The sequence below is a fragment of the Ornithorhynchus anatinus genome, chromosome 1 (assembly GCF_004115215.2).
Source record: "Ornithorhynchus anatinus isolate Pmale09 chromosome 1, mOrnAna1.pri.v4, whole genome shotgun sequence".
Taxonomy (NCBI): domain Eukaryota; kingdom Metazoa; phylum Chordata; class Mammalia; order Monotremata; family Ornithorhynchidae; genus Ornithorhynchus; species Ornithorhynchus anatinus.
The window spans coordinates 52,091,006-52,114,598 of NC_041728.1; the positions used below are offsets into that span (position 1 = coordinate 52,091,006).

The following is a 23,593-nucleotide window of genomic DNA, read 5'->3' on the forward strand; positions in this document are numbered from 1 at the left end:
GGGCTGAGGGAGTTGGAAGAAAGGGAGCAAATCCAAGTGCAAGGGTAACACAGAAGGGAGTGGGAGGTGGGGAGGGATCTGCTGGATTTGAAAAGTACTGGCATTCAGGCCAGAGGCAGGACGTGGGCAAGAGGTTAGTGGTGAGATAGATGAGATCGAGGTACAGTGAGTAGGTTGGCAACAGAGGAGTGAAGTGTGTTGGCTGGGTTGAAGTAGGTGAGCAGTGAGGTAACGCAGGAGGGGGTAAGGTGACTGAATGTTTTAGAGCCAACGGTAAGGAGCATTTCTTTGATAGAGAGGTGGCTGCACAACCACTGTAGATTTCTGAGGAGTGGGGAAAACATTGACTGAATGTTTTATAGAAAAATGATCCAGGGAACAGAATGAAATATGGACCAGGGCGAGGAGAGACAGGAGGGAGGGAAGTCAGCAAGGAGACTGATGTAGTAATCAAGGCGGGATAAGTGCCTGAACTATAATGGTAGCAGTCTGGATAGAGAGGAAAGGGTGGATTTTGGTGATGTCGTAAAGGCTGAACCAACAGGATTTAGTGACAGATTGAAAACGCGACACTAAGGTTACCAAAACTAAAGCTCTTTCTATTATATTTTGAGCTCCTTTCCCCTCGGTTTATAGGGCACCTTCCTAGAAATGAACCTTCAGAGACGTGTGGGTTAAGGTTGGGTGACCACAAATCTGTGGAAACGACATTCAGCGAAAAAGGAGGAAGTACTACTGCTTGCAGCTGCCTGAGCTCATTGGTTGGTCCAAAAGGGAAACTGATTCAATGCGCATTCACATATTAACCTTATTTTGTTAGAATAGATGTCACTGAGGACAACCATCTTGTTCTTCCTCCAAGCACCCTGCTCACACTCTTGGAGACTGAATGCTAACTAGATTAGATGGGCCATTGGTTTCTTCCAGGAAGAGCTTAATTTTATGTTCCAATGTTCTTAATTGCAAACAACAACCACAACGTTCTCGCTCAGCCATGTCCACTAAGGCTTATATACAGCTCCCATCAGAGTCCTATCTCTCTCATGTCTTCTGACAGCCTCTTGCCTAGTTTGCCTCGAGGCCAGAATCTCATAACACAGTTGTCCAATCAAAAAGTGAAAGGTCACCTTGGAAAAGGAAATACTTCTAAGGTCATCATCATCATCTGCCTCGAAGAAGCTGAAGGAGAGATGGATAATTATGTGGGCTGAAGGAAGCCTTAATTTTAATAAGGTATTGAAGGTAGTACACCTAATATTTGGTGTCCTTAGAGCCAATAAAACTGAGATACTGAATACACAACATATCAAACATTTAGAGACTCCAGAGATAGCTGCTATGAACTACCTACCTTTTATTTCCATGCACAGCTAACCATGTCTAGTGACTCCCTTACCTTTCTTTCAGTCCTGAGCACTTTCAAGGAAGGGAGAGGTGACATTTTTTAAACTGGACTAGGAACTGGACTGAGAGCTAGTCCTGGGATTAGGAAATTGTGACTGGCAGCCAGAATTGAGGATTTAGGGTGTCTCTTCCCAGAACCTTCTGGGTTGAAAAATGATTGGGTCGATCGGAGATCTGCTTTTTTCAAAAGCTAGCACTTTCTACTGAATTGCTTGTAAATGACAATGTGTACCATATATGGTATATGACAAATGTGTGCCCTATACCGACAAATATAGTTCCCCTATAATCTTGAAATATTTGTGTTTTCTAAGATGTAATGAAAATTCAAGCCCAAACTCTCCCCTTCTTTGTTGAACAAATTTACTGAATTTAAATATAGGCTCGAGGTATATTTCAAATGAATCTAAATCAAATATGCTGTGTTTTTTCTCACCTATTTCAAATAAAAGGAATTTAAAGTCTTCAGACATTAATATACACTTATATAACAGGAATGAGCTTTAAAGATTTTTTTTAGACAGCAAAACCCAAGAGCAGTTAAGTGTGCTGCTAGACAATTATGCCATATTCACATGCAAATGTTTCTTATGTAACTGACATCCATTTAGGTCCTCAATGGCTTTCAATGAATGATGTTTTATTATTCAAATGCAAATAATAAGCTTTTTAAGAACTTTGTCATGATGTCTTATGTGTCAAAGATCCGTGAAAAGTAAGTACTCACAAAATTATGAAGAATTTTGAAAGCCTCTTAAGAGTAAAGTTCTTGTACAAATAGAAAGAATGCAGTCTCTACCCAAAGGTAGGAAACTCGAGTGTCAAAAGTTCAAATCAGCACTGCATTCCTTTTCGCTTCATGGGTTTGGGCAGGTCCTTTGGACAGAGTGGATACCTTTCGGATGCCATGTGTCCAAAAGGGGTCTCCCTGGCAGCAAGGAGGACTTGCTGAGAGTGGGATATGAGTCCCAAGACTGCTTTTCTCCTTTGCAGTTCTCATCCTTCTTACTGGTAACTGAACCTTCACTCTTTTCCATTTAAAACTTCACAAAATACACTTTGTACTTCCACAAGCTATACCTAATTTTCTACAGGCCCGTTGGGGGCACAGCAGGGTCTGCCACTGAGAGGGCACACAGAGATTTTCTGTCCCACATGGCCACATTCCAAGAAAGACTCCAGTGACAAATACTGAGAGGATGTGACTGTCTCAGTTAACTGCAGTGCACAGACTGCGCGAAGGCACAGCAGGGTCTGTTGCTCAGAGGGTAGCCTGGGACACGGCCACAGACTGCACCCATAACCTACCCAACCATTCTCTCAAGGCATACTATTGGCTTCCAGGGATCTGAGCAAGAAAGTGTACATGTCTCAGCACAAACCATCACTACTAACAGAAGTGCAAGGCCTCCTGATGACAGGGTGTGCCTTATGCTTGACCTCTCCAGGATGGTCTGACTAGCTGAGACAAAGCCAGGCCAAGCTAGATAGACCCTTCAACCCAGAGGAAGAAGCAGAAATGACACAAACGGAGATATTGAGAAGTAGAATGGCTCAATGGCAAGAGCATGGGCTTGGGAGTTGGATGTCGTGGGTTCTAATCCCTGCTTCGCCACTTATCAGCTGTGTGACTTTGGGCCAGTCACTTAATTTCTTAGTGCCTCAGTTACCTCATCTGTAAAATGGGGATTAAGACTGTGAGCCCCACGTGGGACAAAGTGATTACCTTGTATCTACCCAAGTTTTTAGAACAGTGCTTGGCAAATAGTAAGTGCTTAACAAATACCACATTATTATTATTATTATTATATTTCCATCAAATGGTCCAAAGGATGATTGTGAAAAGAATCTTCTGCCTATAGGGCTGTAGTTTGTTCACCTGTACTCCAACAAGAAGAGAGGCAGTACAGAGCTATTGAAAAGGAGTCACATCAGTAAGTAAAGAAAGGAAGCACATAATTCCATTTCCCTTTTGGGCCCACCTACCCACATAGTTATTTTCACTCTCCAAACTTTTGCTTCTTCCTCTGTCTGACCCTCAGATCTCTTACATCAACAAATAAATACTATTTATTGAATGTTGACTGTATGCAGAGCACTGTACTAAGCACTTGGGAGATTATAATACAACTGAGGTGGTAGACGTGGCTCAGTGGAAAGAGCACAGGCTTTGGAGTCAGAGGTCATGGGTTCGAATGCCGGCTCGGCCACTTGTCAGCTGTGTGACTGTGGGCAAGTCACTTAACTTCTCGGTGCCTCAGTTACCTCATCTGTAAAATGGGGATTAAGACTGTGAGCCCCACGTGGGACAACCTGAATGCCCTGTCTACCCCAGCGCTTAGAACAGTGCTCAGCACATAGTAAGCGCTTAACAAATACCAACATTATTATTATTATTATTAGACACATTCCCTGCCCACAACAAGCTCAGTCTAAAGGGAGAGACAGACATCAAGATGAATAAATAAATTACAGATATATATACATAACTGCCATGGGGCTGAAGTAGAGGGGAATAAGGGGAACAAATCAGGGCGACCCAGACGGGAATGGGAAAAGAGGAAATGGGATCTTAGTCAGGGAAGGCCTCTTGGAGGAGATATGCCTTCAATAAGAATCAGAAGGTGGGGAGAGTAATTGTCTGACAGATACGAAGAGGAAGGGGTTTCCAGCCCAGAGGGAGGATGTGGGTGAGAGGTCAGCAGCGAGATAAACAAGATCGTCTTACGGGAGAAAAGTGTATGGACTGGGTTATAGTAGGAGAGCAGCGAGGTGAGGTAGGAGGGGGCAAGTTGACTGAGTACTCCATCGAGTAAGGAGTTTCTGTTTGACGTGGAGGTGGATAAGTAACCGTGGGAGGTTCCTGAGTGGGGAAATACGGACTGAACGGTTTTTTAGAAAAATGATCACAGATTTTAACAATGTTGGGAAGGTTGAACTGAAAGAATTTAGTGATAGATTGAATATGTGGGTTGAATGAGAGAGATGAGTCAAGGATAATGCCAAGGTTGGGGTTTGCGAGACAGGAAGGATGGTGGTGGTATCTACAGTAATGGGAAAATAGGGGGAGGACAGGATTTGGGTGGGAAGATAAGGAATTCACATCTCACTTCAACTACCATCAACCTGTTTTTCAGGACACCTTCCCCTTGATGGCTTCCTCCCACTCTTTAAGTGTTTGCCACAGATCCTTAAGTTTGCAAAGGATCATTCTCTTTTCCTATGACTATTACCAAGTATCTATGTTTCTTATGCTATTACATTTGCTCCCACATGTCTTCTTTAAAACAAGTTCCAACTTTGATTTCAGAAGAGCTTCACCTACCCTCCCACCTATTTCTCTCTTCTCATCTCACATTACCCTCCCTCCCTCACACCACCCAAATTTCTCATCAACTGATTCCCACAGTTTAGGGCCTTGTTTTCACAAAATCCCCTAAATAACTGAAACAGGTCAATTAACATGGCACGTCACCACCTGCAAGCCTTATGCAAATACATTTCGGTAACAACAAAACCACTAAATTCTCTCTGCCTCCATCCATTGACCCCGGTACCCATGATCCTGTGGTTTTGGGGTTTTTTTTCAAAAAAGCGTCTTTAAATATTTTTTGCTCTGTTTTGAGATATTGATTACAGGTTTCAGTCAATTAGCACCGTTTCCCTTTATACACACTTATAACTGTCCCTCCAAGGTGGTGGGCCTTAAAGATTGTGGCTATCGACTGTGATGAGAAAGTCAGGTTTAGGAGGGGATTTGGAAGAGAAGATGAGGAGTTTGATCTTGGACAGATCATCAGAATCAATTGACAGAGGCACTGAGGAACTGAGGAAGCCTCCCTCTTTTTTTTTTTTAAATGCTTTGTTCAGTGCTTACTGTGTTTCAGCCTTGGTTGTTCTCACAATTCTGGTGGCTTGGGAGAGCTGCAGGCACATGTAATCAGTAAGGTCAACAACAGTAAGGTCAACAACAGCTGAGTCTCCCTAAGTACTGCATAGAAGTAGCTCATTGGAGGATCCATTAAGTTACTCCTTCAAGCCTTCCTAAACCTACTCTGGGCTTCAGGCACAGCTGCCTCAGTGGACACTCTGATTAGCTGGGGATGACTCAAGAAAAATCAACTGTACTCTGGCCATGTGCCACAGCGCAAATACCTCTGTAAACGGCAAAATTCTCTTGAGTGCTTCACAGCTTGAGCTGTCAGCTCTGTCAGACCACTCAAAGCCCATAGCAGAGTCTTAGGTGCGCCTATCAGAAGTACGTCTCACCAACAGGCACAAACAGGCAGCGCTAAGGCTTTGTTTTATTGAGTCCTTAAAGCTTTGTTTGCCCCTTCTTACTTTCAGTTCCCCAATTTTAGCTCTCCCTACAGCAACTGTTTGGGTATCCTGCTGTCACTCGTTCTCCACATATGTCTCACCCTGCACAGCTGTGTTACAGTGAAAACAGTTTTGATGCTAGGAGATAGACTATGTTCCATAATGTCACTGTCTGTGCTCTTGTCTTGCCATTTAACATTATGACCCGCGTATGATGCTAATGGAGCTGACTAGGTAAGGAGTCTTACACTCTATTTTCCCTATCCTTAATCTACTTTAATATCTTCCTCCCCTCATAGACTGTCATCTCCTTGTGGGTAGGGATTGTGTTGGAGTTTCCCCGAGGCTTAGTACAGTGCTGTCTGCACAGTAAGCACTCTATTAATACCACTGATTGCTCAAGGAAAGTCGACCAAACTAAAGCCTGATACCATGATGCTGCCACCATACACTGTTTGACAGTGTCCCACAGAATGTGTGGGCCTCCTTGATTCAGTTTTCTACTTCCTTATATACCGTGACTTTATGAGTCAGGGTGTTGCCTAAACGACTGAATTCCGTGACAGCATTTTGCTCTGTGTTGCCAATGTAAATTTTTCTTTGTGAATATGGCTTCCCTGGGGTAGTGTGATAAAAACATCTTGGCTTCCTGTAGACCATAACGTTGATTTACTTCATCTGCAGATCATTTTGGATGAAGGCCTCTAGGCAACTGTATGCAGTCATTCTTGAATGACTGCTTACAAGACTTTGGACGAGGCATGGGGTCTTTAGAGTTGGAAGAGTTTCCCAGAGGACCGGAAGCAAATTTTAACACTCGCGTCCAGATTTCTAGTTACATTCTACAGCATGGCCGAAAAGAGTTAGTTTAACGGAATCACGCCCACCCCGTGCTTGCTTTGCTCCACTAGCGACGGGTAATGGACCCGACAAGACACCCTCGGCTCTGATGCCATCAGCTGTGACGTCAATGAAGTTCTCTAAGAATCCTGATCAACTCTTCAGGGCAGCCAGATTTGCTTAGTAACTTCCAGAGCCCAGATCTGCTAACCAACCGATAGATGGTATTTATTGTGTGCTTACTATGTGCAGAGCACTGTACTAAGCACTTAGGAGAATACAACAGAATTGGCAGACACATGCCTGGCTCATGATGAGCTTACAGTCTATCAAATGACATTATAAGGCAAATGAAAGCTGTGTGAAGATCCTGGTGCTTTACACTGGCCTTCTCTTGTATCTGACAAGCAGCAATTACTACGTCCATTACTATGTCCACTGCACCACACCGTGGCCTGAAGCCACATAATTATGGGAAAATTAGCTCAACAATAGTCCTTAGTAGCCAAGCCAGGAGTGCCATGGCTAGGATCTTGTTGGCCATAAAAGAAGACTAAGATAACAGTCACAATCTGATTTTTCACCTTTCTTCTTGAAGGTGGTAATGAGGGTGACAACCTTGAGAGTTTTTAAATTTTATTTTGTTTTATGGTATTAAGCGTTTACTATGTGCCAGACACTACACTAAGCACTGAGATGGATACAAGCTAATTAGGTTGGACACAGTCCATGTCCCACATGGGGCTCACAATTTGAATCCCCATTTCACTAATGAAGTAACTGAGGCTCAGAGAAGTCAAGTGACTTGCCCAAGATCACAAAGCAGACAAGTGGTGGAGCCAGATTAGAACCCTGGTCCTTTGGACTCCCAGGGCCAGGTTCTATCCAATAGGCCATGCTGCTTCTCTGTGATATTCCCCTCCTTCTGGACTATACATTTCAGGGAACGTGTCTACCAACTTTGTTATACTGTACTCTGCAAGCGCGTAGTACGGTGCTCTGTACAGAGTAAGTGCTCAATAAATACGATTAACTGATTTATTGCCTAGGTGGTCCATACATTGACAAAGAAGTTGGGCAAGTTTGTAGGCGGAGTGTAGCTCTCAGCAGGAATGTCAACCAGTCCAATTGCTTTTCCATTTTTCATGGCTCCAACTGCTGGGGTGACTTCTCCAATAGTGGGTACAAGTGAGTGTGAGCTCAATGCAGGCAGGGAATGTGTCTGTTAATTGTTGCATTGTCTATTGTTGCACTGTACTCTCCCTAGTGCTTAGTACAATGCTTTGCACACAGTAAGCGCTCAATAAATAGAACTAAATGAATGAAAGTGCCAGGTCTTCACATACTGGGAGATGTATACGCAGCAGAGCCTCATCTTCAATAGTAGAAGGAAGGCTGAAATTGAAGGTTACTTCATTGTCTGTGAGGAGGATGGCATCATCTTCACTTTTCAGAGTTACTGTGACGGCATGCATCATGCTATATAATATCTTTAGCTAAGTTGAGAAGTTTTTGGTTTCATGGTGCTCTGGACAGACCTGGATCTGTTCAGCTTAGGCATCCCACCATATTACTTAATTTGGACAAACCAAATATAACTGAACAGGCACAAGTTTCATGTAAAAACTAGGGCAAGGGTTTCGGAAAGCACTATACAACTTTAATACACTGTAATAATCACGCAATTTAAAGGACTCAATTAAGGTGATATGGTTTAAACTACTAATGTCAAAAACTTAGTTGCTTTGCAACTCATATCGAGGTGAGTGATTCATGACTTTGAACTTTCTAAAAGGCTGGGGTGGCATACACTGCCAAGAATTCTCTTTGGCATTACCTTTATTAATGCCTTTGTGATTTGCTTCTTCAGTAGCTTATGAATTATGCCAATTAATCTGACAATTGATACAGTCTTACATCTCCTGGGGTTTTTGACATGAAAATCACTAAAAGCTACTAAGAGAAATTTTATAAGAATGGTCTTTCTTCATGAAATTCCCTTTCCCTTGTTATTTAAAATGAATGAGGGCTTTGTTTTAAATTCAGAATGTTTACACATTTCTTGTTGCAGCAATACAAAGCATAATAAACATTCCAAAAAGAGCTGAGTCTCCATTATGAGCTACCATGGGTTTTTAAGAAAAAACTAAGAGATCATCAAAGTTTGTCAGAACAAAAAGAAGGATGCAAAAATGGTAATTCAAGGTTGGATTTAAGTGGACTTTATGTCAGACTTCAATTGCATGAGCCCCAACACTATTTTAGGATAACATCTGGCCAACAGGACCAGTCAGGTGTAAAGAGAGAGAAAAGGGGAGAGTGTCATGGGCATATTTTGGATTTGGCAAGGAGACCACTGATGACCTTTGAGAGGGCAGTTTCCATGGAGTGAAGGGGGAGGAGTCAAAGAGAGACTTGGGGAGAGGAAGCAGAGACAGTGGGTGTACACAGCTTGCTCAAGGAGTTTGGGGAGGAATGATAAGAGGGAGATGGGGGCGATAACTGGAGGAAGCCATGGGGTGATGGGAGGGTTATTTTTTTAGGTTAGGGGAGACATGAGCATATTTGAAAGCAGTGGGGAGGAAGCCACTGGAAAGTGAACAGGTGAAGACAGCAGTCAGGGAGGGAAGAAAGGAGGGGGCAAGTTCTTTAAGAATAATAATAATAATAATGATGATGATAATAATTATGGTAGAGTGTGAGGAGGCAGGAGAACTCCTCTTGAGATACTGCTAGAAAAGAAGGGGAAAGTAAGGGCAGGAGGACAGAGGGACCGGAGAGCATCTGGGGAGATTTTTATGAAGATCATGCCTGATGGTTTCAATTTTCTCAATAAAGTATCTGACCACATAATTAGGGGCAAGAGATGTGAGAGCGGGAGGACAGAGGGTTTGAGGAAGGCGTTAAATATCTGAAACAACTGGCGAGGGCAATGGGCCTGGGAGTCAATAAGGTTAAAGAAATAATGTTGCTGGGCATAGGAAAAAGGATGTGTTAAAGCTGACAAAGATGAAATCAAAGTGGATGAGGTAGGCCTAAAACCTGGATTTCTGCCAGCAGTGCTCTAAGACCTATGCATAAGAACAAAGCAAGCAGACTGTAGAGATGATCCAGAGCTGAGTGTTAGTGGTACAAGATGGGCAAAGGGTCAGAGGAGTGAGTTAAATTCAATAGAGAGGGTAGCGTTGAGAGCATCAATTTAGTCACCAAAGGAAGGTAGTTTGGGGCATGATGATTTGAGAAAATTGCTGTGGGTCAAAAGATCGGAGGTCTCTTTGCCGGGGAAAGGACAGATTTGTGGGGAGGGAGTGTGTGGGAGAGAAGGTAGGTGAGGAGATTGTGGTTGGATAGATGGATTTTACAGTTGGAGAGGGGAGAGACTGTACAGTGGCTAGAGGAGATGAGATTGAGTGTGTGTCCAAGTTGGTGAGTGGGTGACGTGGCGTGGAGCAGGAGGTCAGTTGGAGTTGAGTGATAGAGAGCAAACAGCCACATAAGAACACCCACATAAATACTGAAGTCCCCAAACATCAATGAATGGATGGAGGGAGAAAGAATGTGATAAAGGGATCAAAATGGTTCAGAAAATTGGAGGAAATGCCTGGAGAGCAGTAGACTATGACTAGTTACTAGAGTGGGTGATAAAGGCAGACGATATGGGCTTCATAGGAAGGGCAAAAGAGGGATGGAGGAGGTAGAATGATGCAAAAACAGCATTGGGGAGTGAAAGGAAACCTGCTCCTCCCCTTTTCCTAGTGAGTCTTGGGGAGTGGAAGAAGAGGAGGCCCCCTTTAGAGGGAGCAACAGGGGAGATGGTGTCATCTGAGGAGACCCAGTGATGGTGAGGAGGAGCAGTCAGTCAATCATATTTACTGAGTATTTACTGAGTGCAGAGCATTGTATTAAGCACTTGGGAAAGTACAACAGTAAACAGACACATTCCCACCCACAATGAGCTTACAGTCTAGAGGGGGAGACAGACAATAATATAAATAAATTAAACATATGTACATAAGTTCTATGGGGCTGGGAGGAGGCAAGTCAGGGAGTAAGTCAGGACGACACAGAAGACAGTGGGAGAAGAGGAAAGGAGGGCTTAATCATGGGAGGCCTCTTGAAGGAGCTGTGCCTTCAATAAGTCTTTGAAGGTGGAGAGAGTAATTGTCTGTCAGATATGGATAGGGCATTCCAGCCCAGAGGTTCGATGTGGGCATGAGGTCAGCGGCGAGACAGACGAGACTGAGGTACATAGAGAAGGTTAGCATTACAGGAGTGAAGTGTGAGGGTTGGGTTGCAGTGGGAGTGTAACGAGGGCAAGGTGATTGATGCCTTAAAGCCAATGGTGAGCAATTTCTGTTTGATGTGGAGGTGGAAGGCAACCACTGGAGTTTTCTTGAGGAGTGGGGAAGTACGGCCTGAACATTTTTACAGAAAAATCATCTGGGCAGCATAGTGAAGTATGAACTGGGGTAGGGAGAGACAGGTGGCAAGGGGGTCAGCAAGGAGATCAAGGAGAGATAGGACAGGTGATTAGATTAACATGGTCGCAGCTTGAATGGAGAGGAAAGGGCAGATTTTAGCAATTCATTCATTCAATTGTATTTATTGAGCACTTACTGTGTGCAGAGCACTGTACTAAGAGCTTGGAAAGTACACTCCCTCTTCATCAGAGCCCTCCACTAATAACAATAATGGTACTTGTTATTAAGTCAGGCACTGTATTAAGCGCTGGGTTGGATTCAAGCAAATTGGGTTGGAGAGTCCCTGTCCCACATGGGGCTCATAGTCTTAACCTCCATTTTACAGACAGGGAAAACTGAGGCCCAAAGGAGTAAAGTGACTTGCCCAAAGTTACAGACCAGACAAGCGGCAGAGCCGTGATTCGAACCCATGGCCTTCCGACTCTGAACCTGAGCAGTGACTGGAACAGGAACAGGTGAAGGATGAAGGAAGCTTTCCCACAACAGAGCAGGGATTCCACAGGCTACAGATGGCTAAGGAGAAGGTGTCAGGGGAGGGGACGCCACAAGGGGCAGGAAGGGGTAGGGTGAAGATGAGCTGATGAACTGGTGTGTGAGGAGGGAGAAGTGGGGTAGTGCTGGGACAGGACAACAGGGATGCAAGGGGGAAGAAGGGAGGAGGGGAAGGGGTGAAGAGTTGAAGGGAGGGGCAGGAAGGGGGTGCTAGGAAGAGAGGACAGGGATAGCCTGATTGGAGAGAAGGAACTGAGGGGACATGGTGGGGTCTGAAAAGTTGAAGGGTTATAGGTGAGATTGTCAACAGCAATAACTGTTTAATCTGGTGGTCCCATGATTAATTAAATAATTGACTGCAGGTCCTTGAGAGTGAAGAGGCTAGCAAATGAGAGCATATTAGCTTGAAATCATAAATAATATTATGCTTGGCCACAAAACACTCTTTACTCAAAACTCTATACTCAGATAAGGGAAACTGATAAAGAAAAGTGGCCAAAAGTCCCAAACAGAAGTTGGAAAGGGAAACGTGCACAAACACAATACTACATTGACAGATAGACAAATTCTAGACCAAAATTGTTATCACAGATCTGCAATTTAAGTTACAGAAAAGGCTTCTGCTAGATTTCAAAATAAGGATGGTCCTTCAGAATTGCAATATGGTCTCCCTTGGGATAGAATATTACAAAACCAAATATAAAAAAAGCAGAAGAGCACAAGAGAGAAAATGCCACAAAAATAAGAATAGTGAGGGGACAAGGAATTTCATTAACTCAAAAAGGAAATCTGCCATCCCAAATTAGTACGTCAGCCCCAGAAACCCACAGTTACCCCAAAATGAAAGAGATCCTTCCCAAGGAAGCTTGAATCCAACGGTCATTTACCTAAAATGAGATGAAGTTTCGTCTCTGTTTGGAAAGCATAATGCAACGTGACCAAAAAAGGCGATTGCCTAATATGTTCCAGTACTTGTCGTTCCGTCCTCGTGTGCTCTGTTGTTTTGGCTTTTTGAACTATCGTTGCTTTTTTCAAAACTTTCATGGCATACAACTTCCCGGCATCATGGCCACTTATTTTACGGACCAGGAACACCTTCCCATAAGCTGAAACCAAGAATACAGAAAAAAGGGCATTGAGATTTTAAATAAACTGGAAATTGAAACATCAGACTACATATAATTCTTTACAAAAACATTATTTTTCAGGCATGTAAGAAATGAATCTCCAGTCATGTTTTAGACAAAGTTCTTTAATAGGTTCCTTCAACTCTGCCCCAGTATATTTCCAATTTAAACCCTCTATGTTTGCATACTTCACCACTGCCAGCAGAGCTATGTATGCACTCTTTTACTTTGTTATTCACTCTTCAGTATTTTTAGCAGCAGGAAAACAGCCAGAGTCATTATGGTTAACCAAACACAACTCCATTCTGGAAAAGTATAGTACATTTTGGACATGGAATAAAACCTCGAGGCATCCATTATCAGCAGCAAACAAATCATAGGCAGGTGAATACAGGTCCTTTAATAGGAACTTTGTACATCCATATATATCCTGGCACCTCAGTGGGCCACTACATACAAAAATAAAAGGCTACGTTAGCTTGTGACTGAATGCTCCATTTCTCAGTCACTCATAGCAGGCACATAAGCCAAAGTAAACCTTGCTGACATTCTTTATTAATGAGGTAGATTTCAGGCCAAATGAATAGCAAAGATTTGTAAATGACTTGACAATTTTAATGAAGAAATGCAGAGTTCAGGAAAAGAATGTTACCACCACCTTGTAGTGGCTGTGAAGAATAGGAAAAAATTGCTATGTTGTGTTGAATGAACTATCAGAGTTGTATTTGTAGTTCGTAGTACCATAGTTGTCCATCAGTGGTACTTATTGAGCACTGACTGTGTGTGGAAACGAAAACTGCCCAGAAAGAGCTTACAGCCTGGATAACTGAAAGCATGGCACCTCTAAGTTGAGCTGCTAGGACGAGAGAAGTGAACTAAGAGCCATGGGCTATCATCAGTATTACCAAGCATGTTTACTAAATGCCTTCCATGTACAAACATTCTCTTGAAAAAGGAAAAAAAAAATCATTCATTTATTCATTCAATCATATTTATTGAGTGCTTACTGTGTGCAGAGCACTGTTACTAAGCTCTTGGAAAGTAAAATACACCGATAAAGACAGACAATCCCTGAACACAACAGGCTTACACTCTAGAGGCGGAGAGACATATCAAAACAAGTAAACAGGCATCAAATAAATAAATAGAATTATATATATGTATATATATATATATATATACACACACACACACACACATATATATATATATATATGAGAAGCAGCGTGGCTCAGTGGAAAGAGCCTGTACTTGGGAGTCAGAGGTCATGGGTTCAAATCCCAGCTCTGCCACTTGTCAGCTGTGTGACTGTGGGCAAATCACAACTTCTCTGTGCCTCAGTTACCTCATCTGTAAAATGGGGATTAACTGTGAGCCTCATGTGGGACAACCTGATTACCCTGTATCTACCCCAACGCTTAGAACAGTGCTCGGCACATAGTAAGCGTTTAACAAATACCATTACATATATATATATATATATATATATATATATATATATATAATAATGTTGGTATTTGTTAAGCGCTTACTATGTGCCGAGCACTGTTCTAAGCGCTGGGGTGGACATAGGGGAATCAGGTTGTCCCACGTGGGGCTCACAGTCTTAATCCCCATTTTACAGATGAGGGAACTGAGGCGCAGAGAAGTGAAGTGACTTGCCCACAGTCACACAGCCGACAAGTGGCAGAGCTGGGATTCGAACTCATGAGCCCTGACTCCAAAGCCCGTGCTCTTTCCACTGAGCCACGCTGCTTCTCCAATATATATATATTATATATATATATATATACACATATATATATATACACATATACACATATACATACACACACACACATATACATACACAAACACATAAGTGCTGTGGGGTGAGGACGGGGGAGAAGAGCAAAGGGAGAGAGTCATGGTGATGCAGAAGGGAGCGGGAGCTGAGGAAAAGGGGGCTTAGTCTGGAAAGGCCTCTTGGAGGAGGTGTGCCTTCAGTTGGGCTTTTAAGGGGGGAAGAGTGATTGCTTGGCGGAATTGAGGAGGGAGGGCATTCCAGGGCCGAGGTAGGATGTGGGCCAGGGGTCAGCAGCAAGACAGGCGAGACTGAGGTGCAGTGAGAGGGTAGCATCAGAGGAGTGAAGTATGCAGGCTGAGGTGTAGAAGGAGAGAAGCGAGATAAGGTAGGAGTGGGCAAGGGGATGGAGTGCTTTAAAGCCAATGGTGAGGAGCTTTTGATATGGGGTGGATAGGGAACCAGTGGAGATTTTTGAGGAGGGGGGTGACATGTCCTGAGCATTTTTGTAGAAAAATGATCCAGGCAGCAGCATGAAGTATGGACTAGAGTGGGGAGTGACTAGAGGTGAGGAGGTCAGCAAGGAGGCTGATGCAATAATCTAGGTGGGATAAAATGAATGATCATTAGCTAATCAAAAATGAAAGTGAAAAATAGTTCATCTATCCATATGCATTTCAATCCAGATTCCTTTATTCCATCTTACTGTATCTGAATGCTATTTTTAGTAACCTGAAAGTTAATTCTGCAACTGAAGTGATAATTTTGTGACTTACTCTAATTACCCAGTAAAAATCTGAATCCAAGAAAATATTGTAAATCATGATAAAGCAAAGCCCTGAGAAACTCCCATTGCCCAAATGTGGGGTATTAGCCCAGAAGAGGGCAGGAGGTTTGAGATAGCATGAGCAAATGTCCAGGCAATAAAGCTGCTTATTAAAAAAAATGCCACTTGGCACTATTTCTCTATTGTTGCTTCTTGGTTATTAATAATGATGGCTAAGAGGTCACCATCTTCAAACACAAGCTTCATGGTGAAGTGACAGAAAGTAACAAGAAATATGGAAATAAACAAAATGACAAGAAAAGTGATATTGGAGTTTACCTCCATTTTTTTCTCTCATCAAATGCCCAGAATAAATCTTAAAATCCTGCTTTGTGGCCCACAGTAAATTAAGAGCCCTCTAAGTGTTCTGGTCTGCAGGGGCAGGTTTGACTACTTCATGGTCTAGAATCCAGTCATTTGGCTAAAGCTTGAAGCTGGGCCTGGAGGTGGAAAACTTCTGGATTTTCTGACACTATTTGGCAGGATCTGTCCTACTGAAGTTACGGCATCAGTGCCATCTTACCAATAAAATACATATCTGCCATAAAATCCAGGATGGGGGCTTTTAGGTGGGTAGGTTTATTTAAAGATTAGTGAATCTGAAGGGCTTTGCCCACACACTAATTAGAAATACTCATCCTCACAATTCCTCAGAACATTTTGCCTCCATTTCACTTCAATTCACATTTCAAAAATAAAGAAAATTGAAACTTGAGCTTAGGGAGAAGTACTTTAAAGCCAACTGGGTTTCAGCTAACAAGATAATGACACAAACTCAAACAAAGATCCATTTAGTATCATTTGTTAGAACATGGTATGAATGCCACAAAAATTCACCCTAAAGAATAAATTCCAAAGAGAAAACTGTAAGCGTTCATCAGATAAACAGGCTCTTCCTCACTTTTGGAAACATAAAAGCTATGAAGGCAAAGTTACTTAGTAAAGGAGCACAGCTGCCGTGGGTCAAGAAAAGTGAAACAACCAACGTATGAAACAACAAGAGGAAATGAATCTGAAAGTGTCTTTCAGTGACCAAGAAAATTTAGTTCTTGGGCGAACCTTATCAACCAATCTACAGTATTTACTAAGGACCACCTGTGTGCAGGGCACTGTACCAAGCACTTGAAAGAGTACAGCAGAATTTCCAAAACAGCTCCTTTTTTTTTTATGGTATTCATTAAGTGCTCACTATGTGTCAAGCACTATACTAAGAGCTGGGGTAGATACATGTCCCTTGTGGAGCTCTAAGTCTTAATCCCCATTTTAAAGATCATGTAACTTGAGGAATAGAGAAGTTAAGTGATTTGCCTAAGGTCACACAGCAGACAAGTGGTGAAGACAGGATCAGAACCCAGGTCCTCTGAGTCTCATGCCCGGGCTCTTTCCATTAGGCCATGCTGTTTCTCAAGGTCCTTACAATTTAGTGGAAGCTACAATCAATCAAATTTATTGAGCACTTACTGTGTGCAGAGCACTGGACTAAGCACGTGGGAAAGTACAACAAGACTATACAACAGAGTTGGTATATACATTCCCTACCAACAACGAGTTTACACAGGTTTAGAGGAGTAGACAAGCAGCAGAACTGGGATTACAACCCAGGTCCTTCAGATGTTCAACATCTGTTTAAGTTTGTTGACTTTTTTCCCTTCACCTCCTCATTTCTTCTTGCTGTCAGTCTTTGAGTCACTTCCCTGCTCGATATGAGCTGTGCAAGGAGACTATGGTAAAATTCAATTCTTTTAGTTTTGCTCATTGCTGATAGCTTTAAGGAAAGATTTGGTGAAGAATGATTATCTATGGATTGCATTTATCCCTCATCAGTTGGCTGACTTTTAGCTCTCCCCTGAAAGGGTTCTATATTCGTTCTTCTCTGAAATACTATATATCCATATACATATGCCTACGCATACACAAAGAGATGTTCGAACACAAAGTTGCATAACAATTTAAATGCCAACTTTGACAGTTTAATGAATAAATGTCACAAGAGGCACTTTCCAACAAAGGGAATAAAACTGACAACAGATGATTCACACATCATACCTGTACACATATAACCTTGACTTGTGACTCAGACACAGGCTATTCATTTCAAGCATTATCAATAGATAGTTGTGTATTATCAGTATTGTATCTTTAAAGGCAAATTCCCAGCACCCTCTAGTGGTAAATTATCTGGTGGAATAAATTACAGGAGGTTCTAGAAGCTGAGGGTACTGAATAAAACTAAAGGACCATTTTTAGAAGCATTCAAATGTTACAATGAGCATTTCCAATCTAACTTTGGTAGTTGCACTTTCATAAAAGAGGAAGTTAACTTAGGTGAACTTCTGAACATAAGTAGTACAAAAAGCTTTTCCTTTTTTCTCATCACTAAACTAAGTCTGGCGGCAAGATATTATCAGAACTTGAAAATACACTCAACTTTAAAGCATTACCATCACAAAGGAAAAGAACAACAGAAATGAACTCCGCATATAAAACCTCCTAAAATCTATGCTTCAAAGAGATGGAAAAGTAATTAATTCCATTACTTATCTTGTCTCTGGACACTAAAAATTCACTATTTTAATCATTTCCCAAATAGTCAAAATACAAATGGCTAGAGGTGGAGAGAAAAAGAGACTAATTACCATCAAATTGACTAATTAGCTCTTGAATATACAGATTTGGGCTTTAGAATAAAATTATTCTAGTATGCAATCAAAAATTACTCCTTGCATCTATCAGAATTAAACTGAATTAAAAACTGTAGTGTGTAAGCCTTTACAACTTTTATGACTCAGTCAATCAAGAGTATTGAGTCCCTGTATGCCAAACACTCACTATTCAAGTACAATTGAGTTAGTAAATATGGTCCCTGCTCTCAGGAAGCTCATCCTTAGGATTAGCCACTATGTAATATTCTTCTCAGTACAAGACAAGCATTGTGGCCAAATGGAAAGAGCATGGCACTCGGAATCAAAGGACGTGGGTTGTAATCCTAGCTCTGCCACTTGTTTGCTGTGTGACCTTAGGCAAGTCACTTAACTTCTGTGCCTCACCTTCGCCAACTGTAAATGCAGAATTAAATACCTGTCCTCCCTCCTACCTATACTGTGAGGCCCTTGTGAGACAGGCTGAGTCCAACCTGATTAACTTGCATCTACGCCAACACTTAGTACGTGCTTCACACAAAGTAAGCACTTAATTATAATATTAACAATAATATTCTGAATCTTTGCTTTTGACTTGAATGACAAGAATAAGGAACTTACTCATCCACTTTGTAGTTGATGCTAAATCAAGTGGGGTTGACCCCAGTTGGAAGAAGTGAAAAAAAATCCAAAGCTACTTAGACAAATTAGAAGAGTGGTCCTTCAAAATACAGGTTAAAATTCAACAGGGATAAATAGAGAATCATAAACTTACGGCAAAACACACACACAAACTAGAATATAGCCAGTGGAAAAAACGAACTATGCACAGCACAACAGAAAAAGACCTCAGAGATTACGTTGGAAGAAGCTAAATATCAATCAGCAGCACAATGGTATTAACCGGGAGTATAACATTCAAAATACAGTAGATAATTTTGCTCTGCCCTGCATAGGTCAGTCGAGTTTTGGTGATCACACTTTAAAAGGATATAAAGTCACTAGCAGAGGCCTAGAGAAGAGCCACAAAATTAAAGGGATGAAAAAGGGATGAAAACTAAGCTCTGTGAATAAAGGAAACAGATTTGGGCTTGTTTAGCACAGAGTAGTGGGGGCTAAGGAGTGATTTATTAGTCTTCAAGGAAATCTGGTGGGGGAGGGCTGACCTGCTCAGATATGAGGGTCTCGTGATCTCCTTCTGGCAGGTCGGCCCTGAAGCATTTTACAGCAGCTCCGATTTCTCGGGCACCTCTGAAGGGACCACCTTATCCCTGTGCTGATGAGACCTACACCTATCTTTTGAGAAAAATTAATGGTTCTAAACCTCAAGCACTGCAAAAAACAAAGCTTTCAAAAATGACATCTCATTAACGAGAGTCACAAATCTGATTGTTTAATTTCTTCCCCTCGATTCTACAGTATCTGATTGTAATCAGTCGCATTTATTGAGCGCACACAGGGTGCAGAGCACTGTACTAAGTGCTTGGGAGGGGACGATAAAACAGAGCTGGTAGGCGTTCCCTGCCCACAACAACCTTAAAGTCTAAGAAGTAAGCTTACAGTCCAGAGATTGTAATGGTTGGTTTTAACTGTACTCTCCCAAGTTTTTAGCGTCCTCTGCACATAGTAAGCGCTCAATAAACAGTATTGATTGATTGGATGGAAAGAATGGGGTAACTAAATCTATAAGATGAAGAGTTACACATGAAGTTGGGAACAGTTTATAATTTATCTCAGAGGTAGTACACACAAGCAGGATCACCAATGCTGAGGGAAGGGACAACGGAAGGCATTATCTCAAAACTTTTGGGGGTTTCTTGCTCTGCCCAATAAATAGGGGATCAGCGGCATCAGAGCGCAACGATTGGGGTCCAGACAGCAGCTCCGTCCCAGGCCTGGTTTCAGAAAGATGACGCTCGATGGCTCTCCCAATCCTGGCCTCAGGTGACAGCAGGTCACTCGCTTGTGTCCGTCCGTGTGTCCATCTCCCAACTCCCAGTCTGTACATTTAATTCATCAATCAACAGCAATTATTGAGTGTTTACTGTGTGCAGAGCACTGCACTTACTTATTCACATTTCCACCTCCAGGGGTCCTGTGCCAGCCAGAGTTGTGGGGGGAGAAGGATTGGAGAGAGAGGGAGAGGAAGAGAAAGGGAGAGAGAGAGAGCTACTTTGTGTGTGTGTGTGTGTGTGTGTGTGTGTGTGTGTGTGTGAAAGAGAGAAAAAGAGAGAGAGAGAGAGATTTTTGACCCTTTCTTGACCCTGGCGGGAACTCATCCTCCAGTGACCACCAGTGATCACAATGAAAGTTGGCGCCTCTGCCAGGAGGATACATAATAATGTAAATTCCAAATTTACAAAATGAAGGAACTGAAAACAGTGAGATCAATGACTCCTTCTGGTTGGGCTTACAAACTAGAGTTATGCACCAATAATAACATGCTTGTGTAGGGAAAGCATCAAGGAAGACTGTCCATATTCCCCAGAAGGTCCCCATCACAGAGGTGAAGAAATTCCATCACCGGAGCAGAGACTGCTGAGGAAAATGGGCATGAGTCCATCTTCTCTGTCCAGATCCCCATCTAAGTCGCATGAAATTCCTCAAAAGCTATCAATGAGGAGGGAGGATGGGACCCTTCTCCCCTGTCTGACTTAAGTATGTGAACCACTGAAAACTAGCTACTAATAGCCACACAGGGGAGACTTCCAAAGAAGAATGGTAGCAATTTCTTGCTAGATGTGGGGACTCTGGGAAGCAAGGAAAATAGTGCGACAGAAAACAGGAGAGAAGGGGGAAGGGTAAAATAGAACAGTCAAAAATGGAAAAAAGAAAAAAAAAGTTTTTAGGACAGGAATGAGGACTAGAAAGGTCCAAGAAAGAAGAACTGCCAGGCAATGAAAACAACAGGAGAGCAAAACAGATGGGACAGTCTACATGACTGGGCAGTGGCAGAGGAACATTTAAATGATGGAATAAAGGAGAACAAAAGAGGGAATAAGGAAATTCAGCAGGGGAACAGGGCCGGAGAGAAAAGGGGCAGGGACAGACAAAGGGAAAAATACAGAGATACATGAGTATACAAAGAGAAAAAAGAGATAGAAATACAGACAACCAAGAGTTGAGAGACACAGTAGTAAGACTATTTAGTAGCAGTATTTTTGAAGTGTCTTCTGAGTGCAGCGTACTGTACTAAGTACTGGAAAGGAATACACTGATGGGAATTAAAACACAGTCCCCGTTCTGCGGGGAGCTCACAATCTAAGAAGAATTTAAATGATGAGACTAGAATAAGGCTTTCAATAGAAGATTTAGGATGGGAAAGACCATTTCTAAAACTTAATTTTAGAAATTACAACATTATGTAGAGCAACTCATCCAATTATTTAGAAAGCTTCACAGAGTCTTGATTATATTTTCAATTTACTCCCCAAAAACAATTTGCAGGGCAGATGGGAGCTTAAGGAGCAGATTCACGTATATAAAGACCAGAAAAATGAATCTGCATAGGGCAAGAGGAAAAGAACAACAGGGGAGAATTTAAAAAAAGACAGGGAGGCAGAAGGAATAAGAGTACAGTGATCACCATTTTAAGCAGAGACTCTGCATTTCAACTAACCACTTAATATACTCTTTTCAAATTTCAAAGTTTCAGTATGAGAATTAAGTGAGTAGAATAGCATTTTCAAAAGTCGCCGTAAAAATCTTACCTCCTGTTCCTAGAACCTTCAGGAGTTCAAAATTTTCAATTCCCACCTTCTCTGCATGCCCTGTTAAATTAGCTAAATAAAAACAAAAGAAAAAAAATGTTAAAAATCAGCTCAATGAATTGTCCCCGGGCACTGAAAGCTGCTATCCAAGACCCAACTTCACATAAAAGTGAAAAACATTAGCCGATATATATTACTCAAAATTTTCACACTCCTCAGTAGATCGAGTACAGCTTGGCTTTGTCCTTTTAAGTCCGCAATTGTGCACAGCTAAAGATACACTGAAATTTATACAGTTTGCTTTAGAAAACATCTAGCAGGGCCAGACAGACTAGTATTTCTCAATTTTTTCCCAGGCTACGTGAGAAATAAATAAGAGTTTCACATATATGACAATAACGCTGTTAGGGGCCATTTCTCTCGTAAGACCAACTGGTGAAGCCACTGCCCCATACCCACTTCTTAGGGTGCCTCACCCCTACTCTAAGTAAAAAGGGAGATTACCATCTTTGCCCCTCAAAAAAACATCAATTACAAAAATAAGTTTACCTGAAGCTCTGCAGCTTATTAAAATACAAGGTTACTGATTTTTGTAATTACTACTGAAGCAGAGATGGACAAGAAATTGTAATGTGATCTAAATTTCCTAATAAGAGAATTTAACTGAAGAATTAACATGTGTATCTCAAGAAATCAGGCTGCCCTAGTCATCACCACTAAACAGCACTTACTTGACACCTAAGCGGGGATGGTCCTGTTCTGGGTGAGATATTTGAGACTTATCAGTTGTAATTTTCAGATTTTTATTTCAGGAAGGGGAAAAAGAGAACTAATACAAAACCCGAGTGTTGTGACTCCAATAGGAAGTACTGAAAACCACAGCTGTTTTCAGTTGAAGTTGAAATAATTAGGATGTAAGACTAAAAGCCATAATTGCAATGCCTTTAAACATGTACTGAGTTTTCATTTTAAGAAATTTTCTACTCATAAGTCATTGTCCTACAATGCTCCGACACAGTTCTGATGCTTTTGGTGGTGTTTATCAATTTTATTTTCTTAAAAAGCAGTATCACATTAACAAAGACCATGAAGAAACAATCTTAATAACGGTTGTTGAGAGCAAGAACTTCATTAGATATGACAAAATCCAATCCAGTAAAGGAAGTTTTGTAGCTCACTGATTTAACTCATGAAGCCAACTAATATTAGGGAAATTTTATCTTTAGCTCTTAAATTTCCTAGGTTTAAAATGAACAGAATCAGGGTACTGGACATGTAGAGATTTTGTTTCAAGTATGCCCAGTTTTCATCAGGCTCAGCCTTAGATGGTGAAGTTCAATTTATGACAAGAACTTTTAAGCCTATTAAGAATTTATTTCCTGGATGTGTATACATTAATGTATTTTCAAGGTTTTTGTCACAGCAACTTTTTACACACACACACACAAAAAAAAAAATATGAAAAACCCCTGTTCTTAGTCACCTTTTGCCATGATGAGCAAGGCCTAGTGGAAAGAGCTTCGGCTTAGGAGTTATACGTCATGGGTTCCAATCCCGCTCCACCACTTGCCTAAGTAACCTTGGACAAGTCACTTAACTGCTCTGTGCCTCAGTTTCCTCAACTGTAAAATGAAGATTAAATCCTACTCCCTCCTACTTAGACTATGAGCCCCATGTGGGGCAAGAACTGTGTCTAACCTGATTAACTTGTATCTACCCCAGGGCTTAGAACAATGCTTGACACATAGTAAGGGCTTAACAAATACCATTATTATTAATTACAATAGGAACATTCCCACTTACCCCAAAACATGAAAAATTTTAAAATTTTAAACCATGAATCTGAAGATAACAGGGTTTTCCCTATTGGCTTCCAAGGGAGGGGGCAGAATCAGCCAATAGACATCTAACTGCGAGGAAGCAGGGTCGCCTTTTTAGCGCTTTTTCCTCATTTCCATAAAGGTCAGTGTT

The 23,593-nt window shown here is 41.8% G+C and overlaps 1 protein-coding gene across 2 annotated transcripts in view; it reads right to left on the reverse strand.

Annotated features, from left to right (window-relative positions):
* The window catches only part of RPS6KA5 (ribosomal protein S6 kinase A5), a 106,791-nt gene that overhangs the window by 59,230 nt on the left and 23,968 nt on the right, over positions 1 to 23,593 (reverse strand). For both annotated transcript variants that reach the window (XM_029067687.2, XM_029067679.2), the window contains exons 2-3: positions 21,623 to 21,694; positions 12,425 to 12,643 (exon numbers count right to left, since the gene is read on the reverse strand). In XM_029067687.2, the coding sequence (XP_028923520.1) occupies positions 12,425 to 12,643; positions 21,623 to 21,694 (291 nt within the window). The remainder of the gene's footprint in view (positions 1 to 12,424; positions 12,644 to 21,622; positions 21,695 to 23,593) is intronic.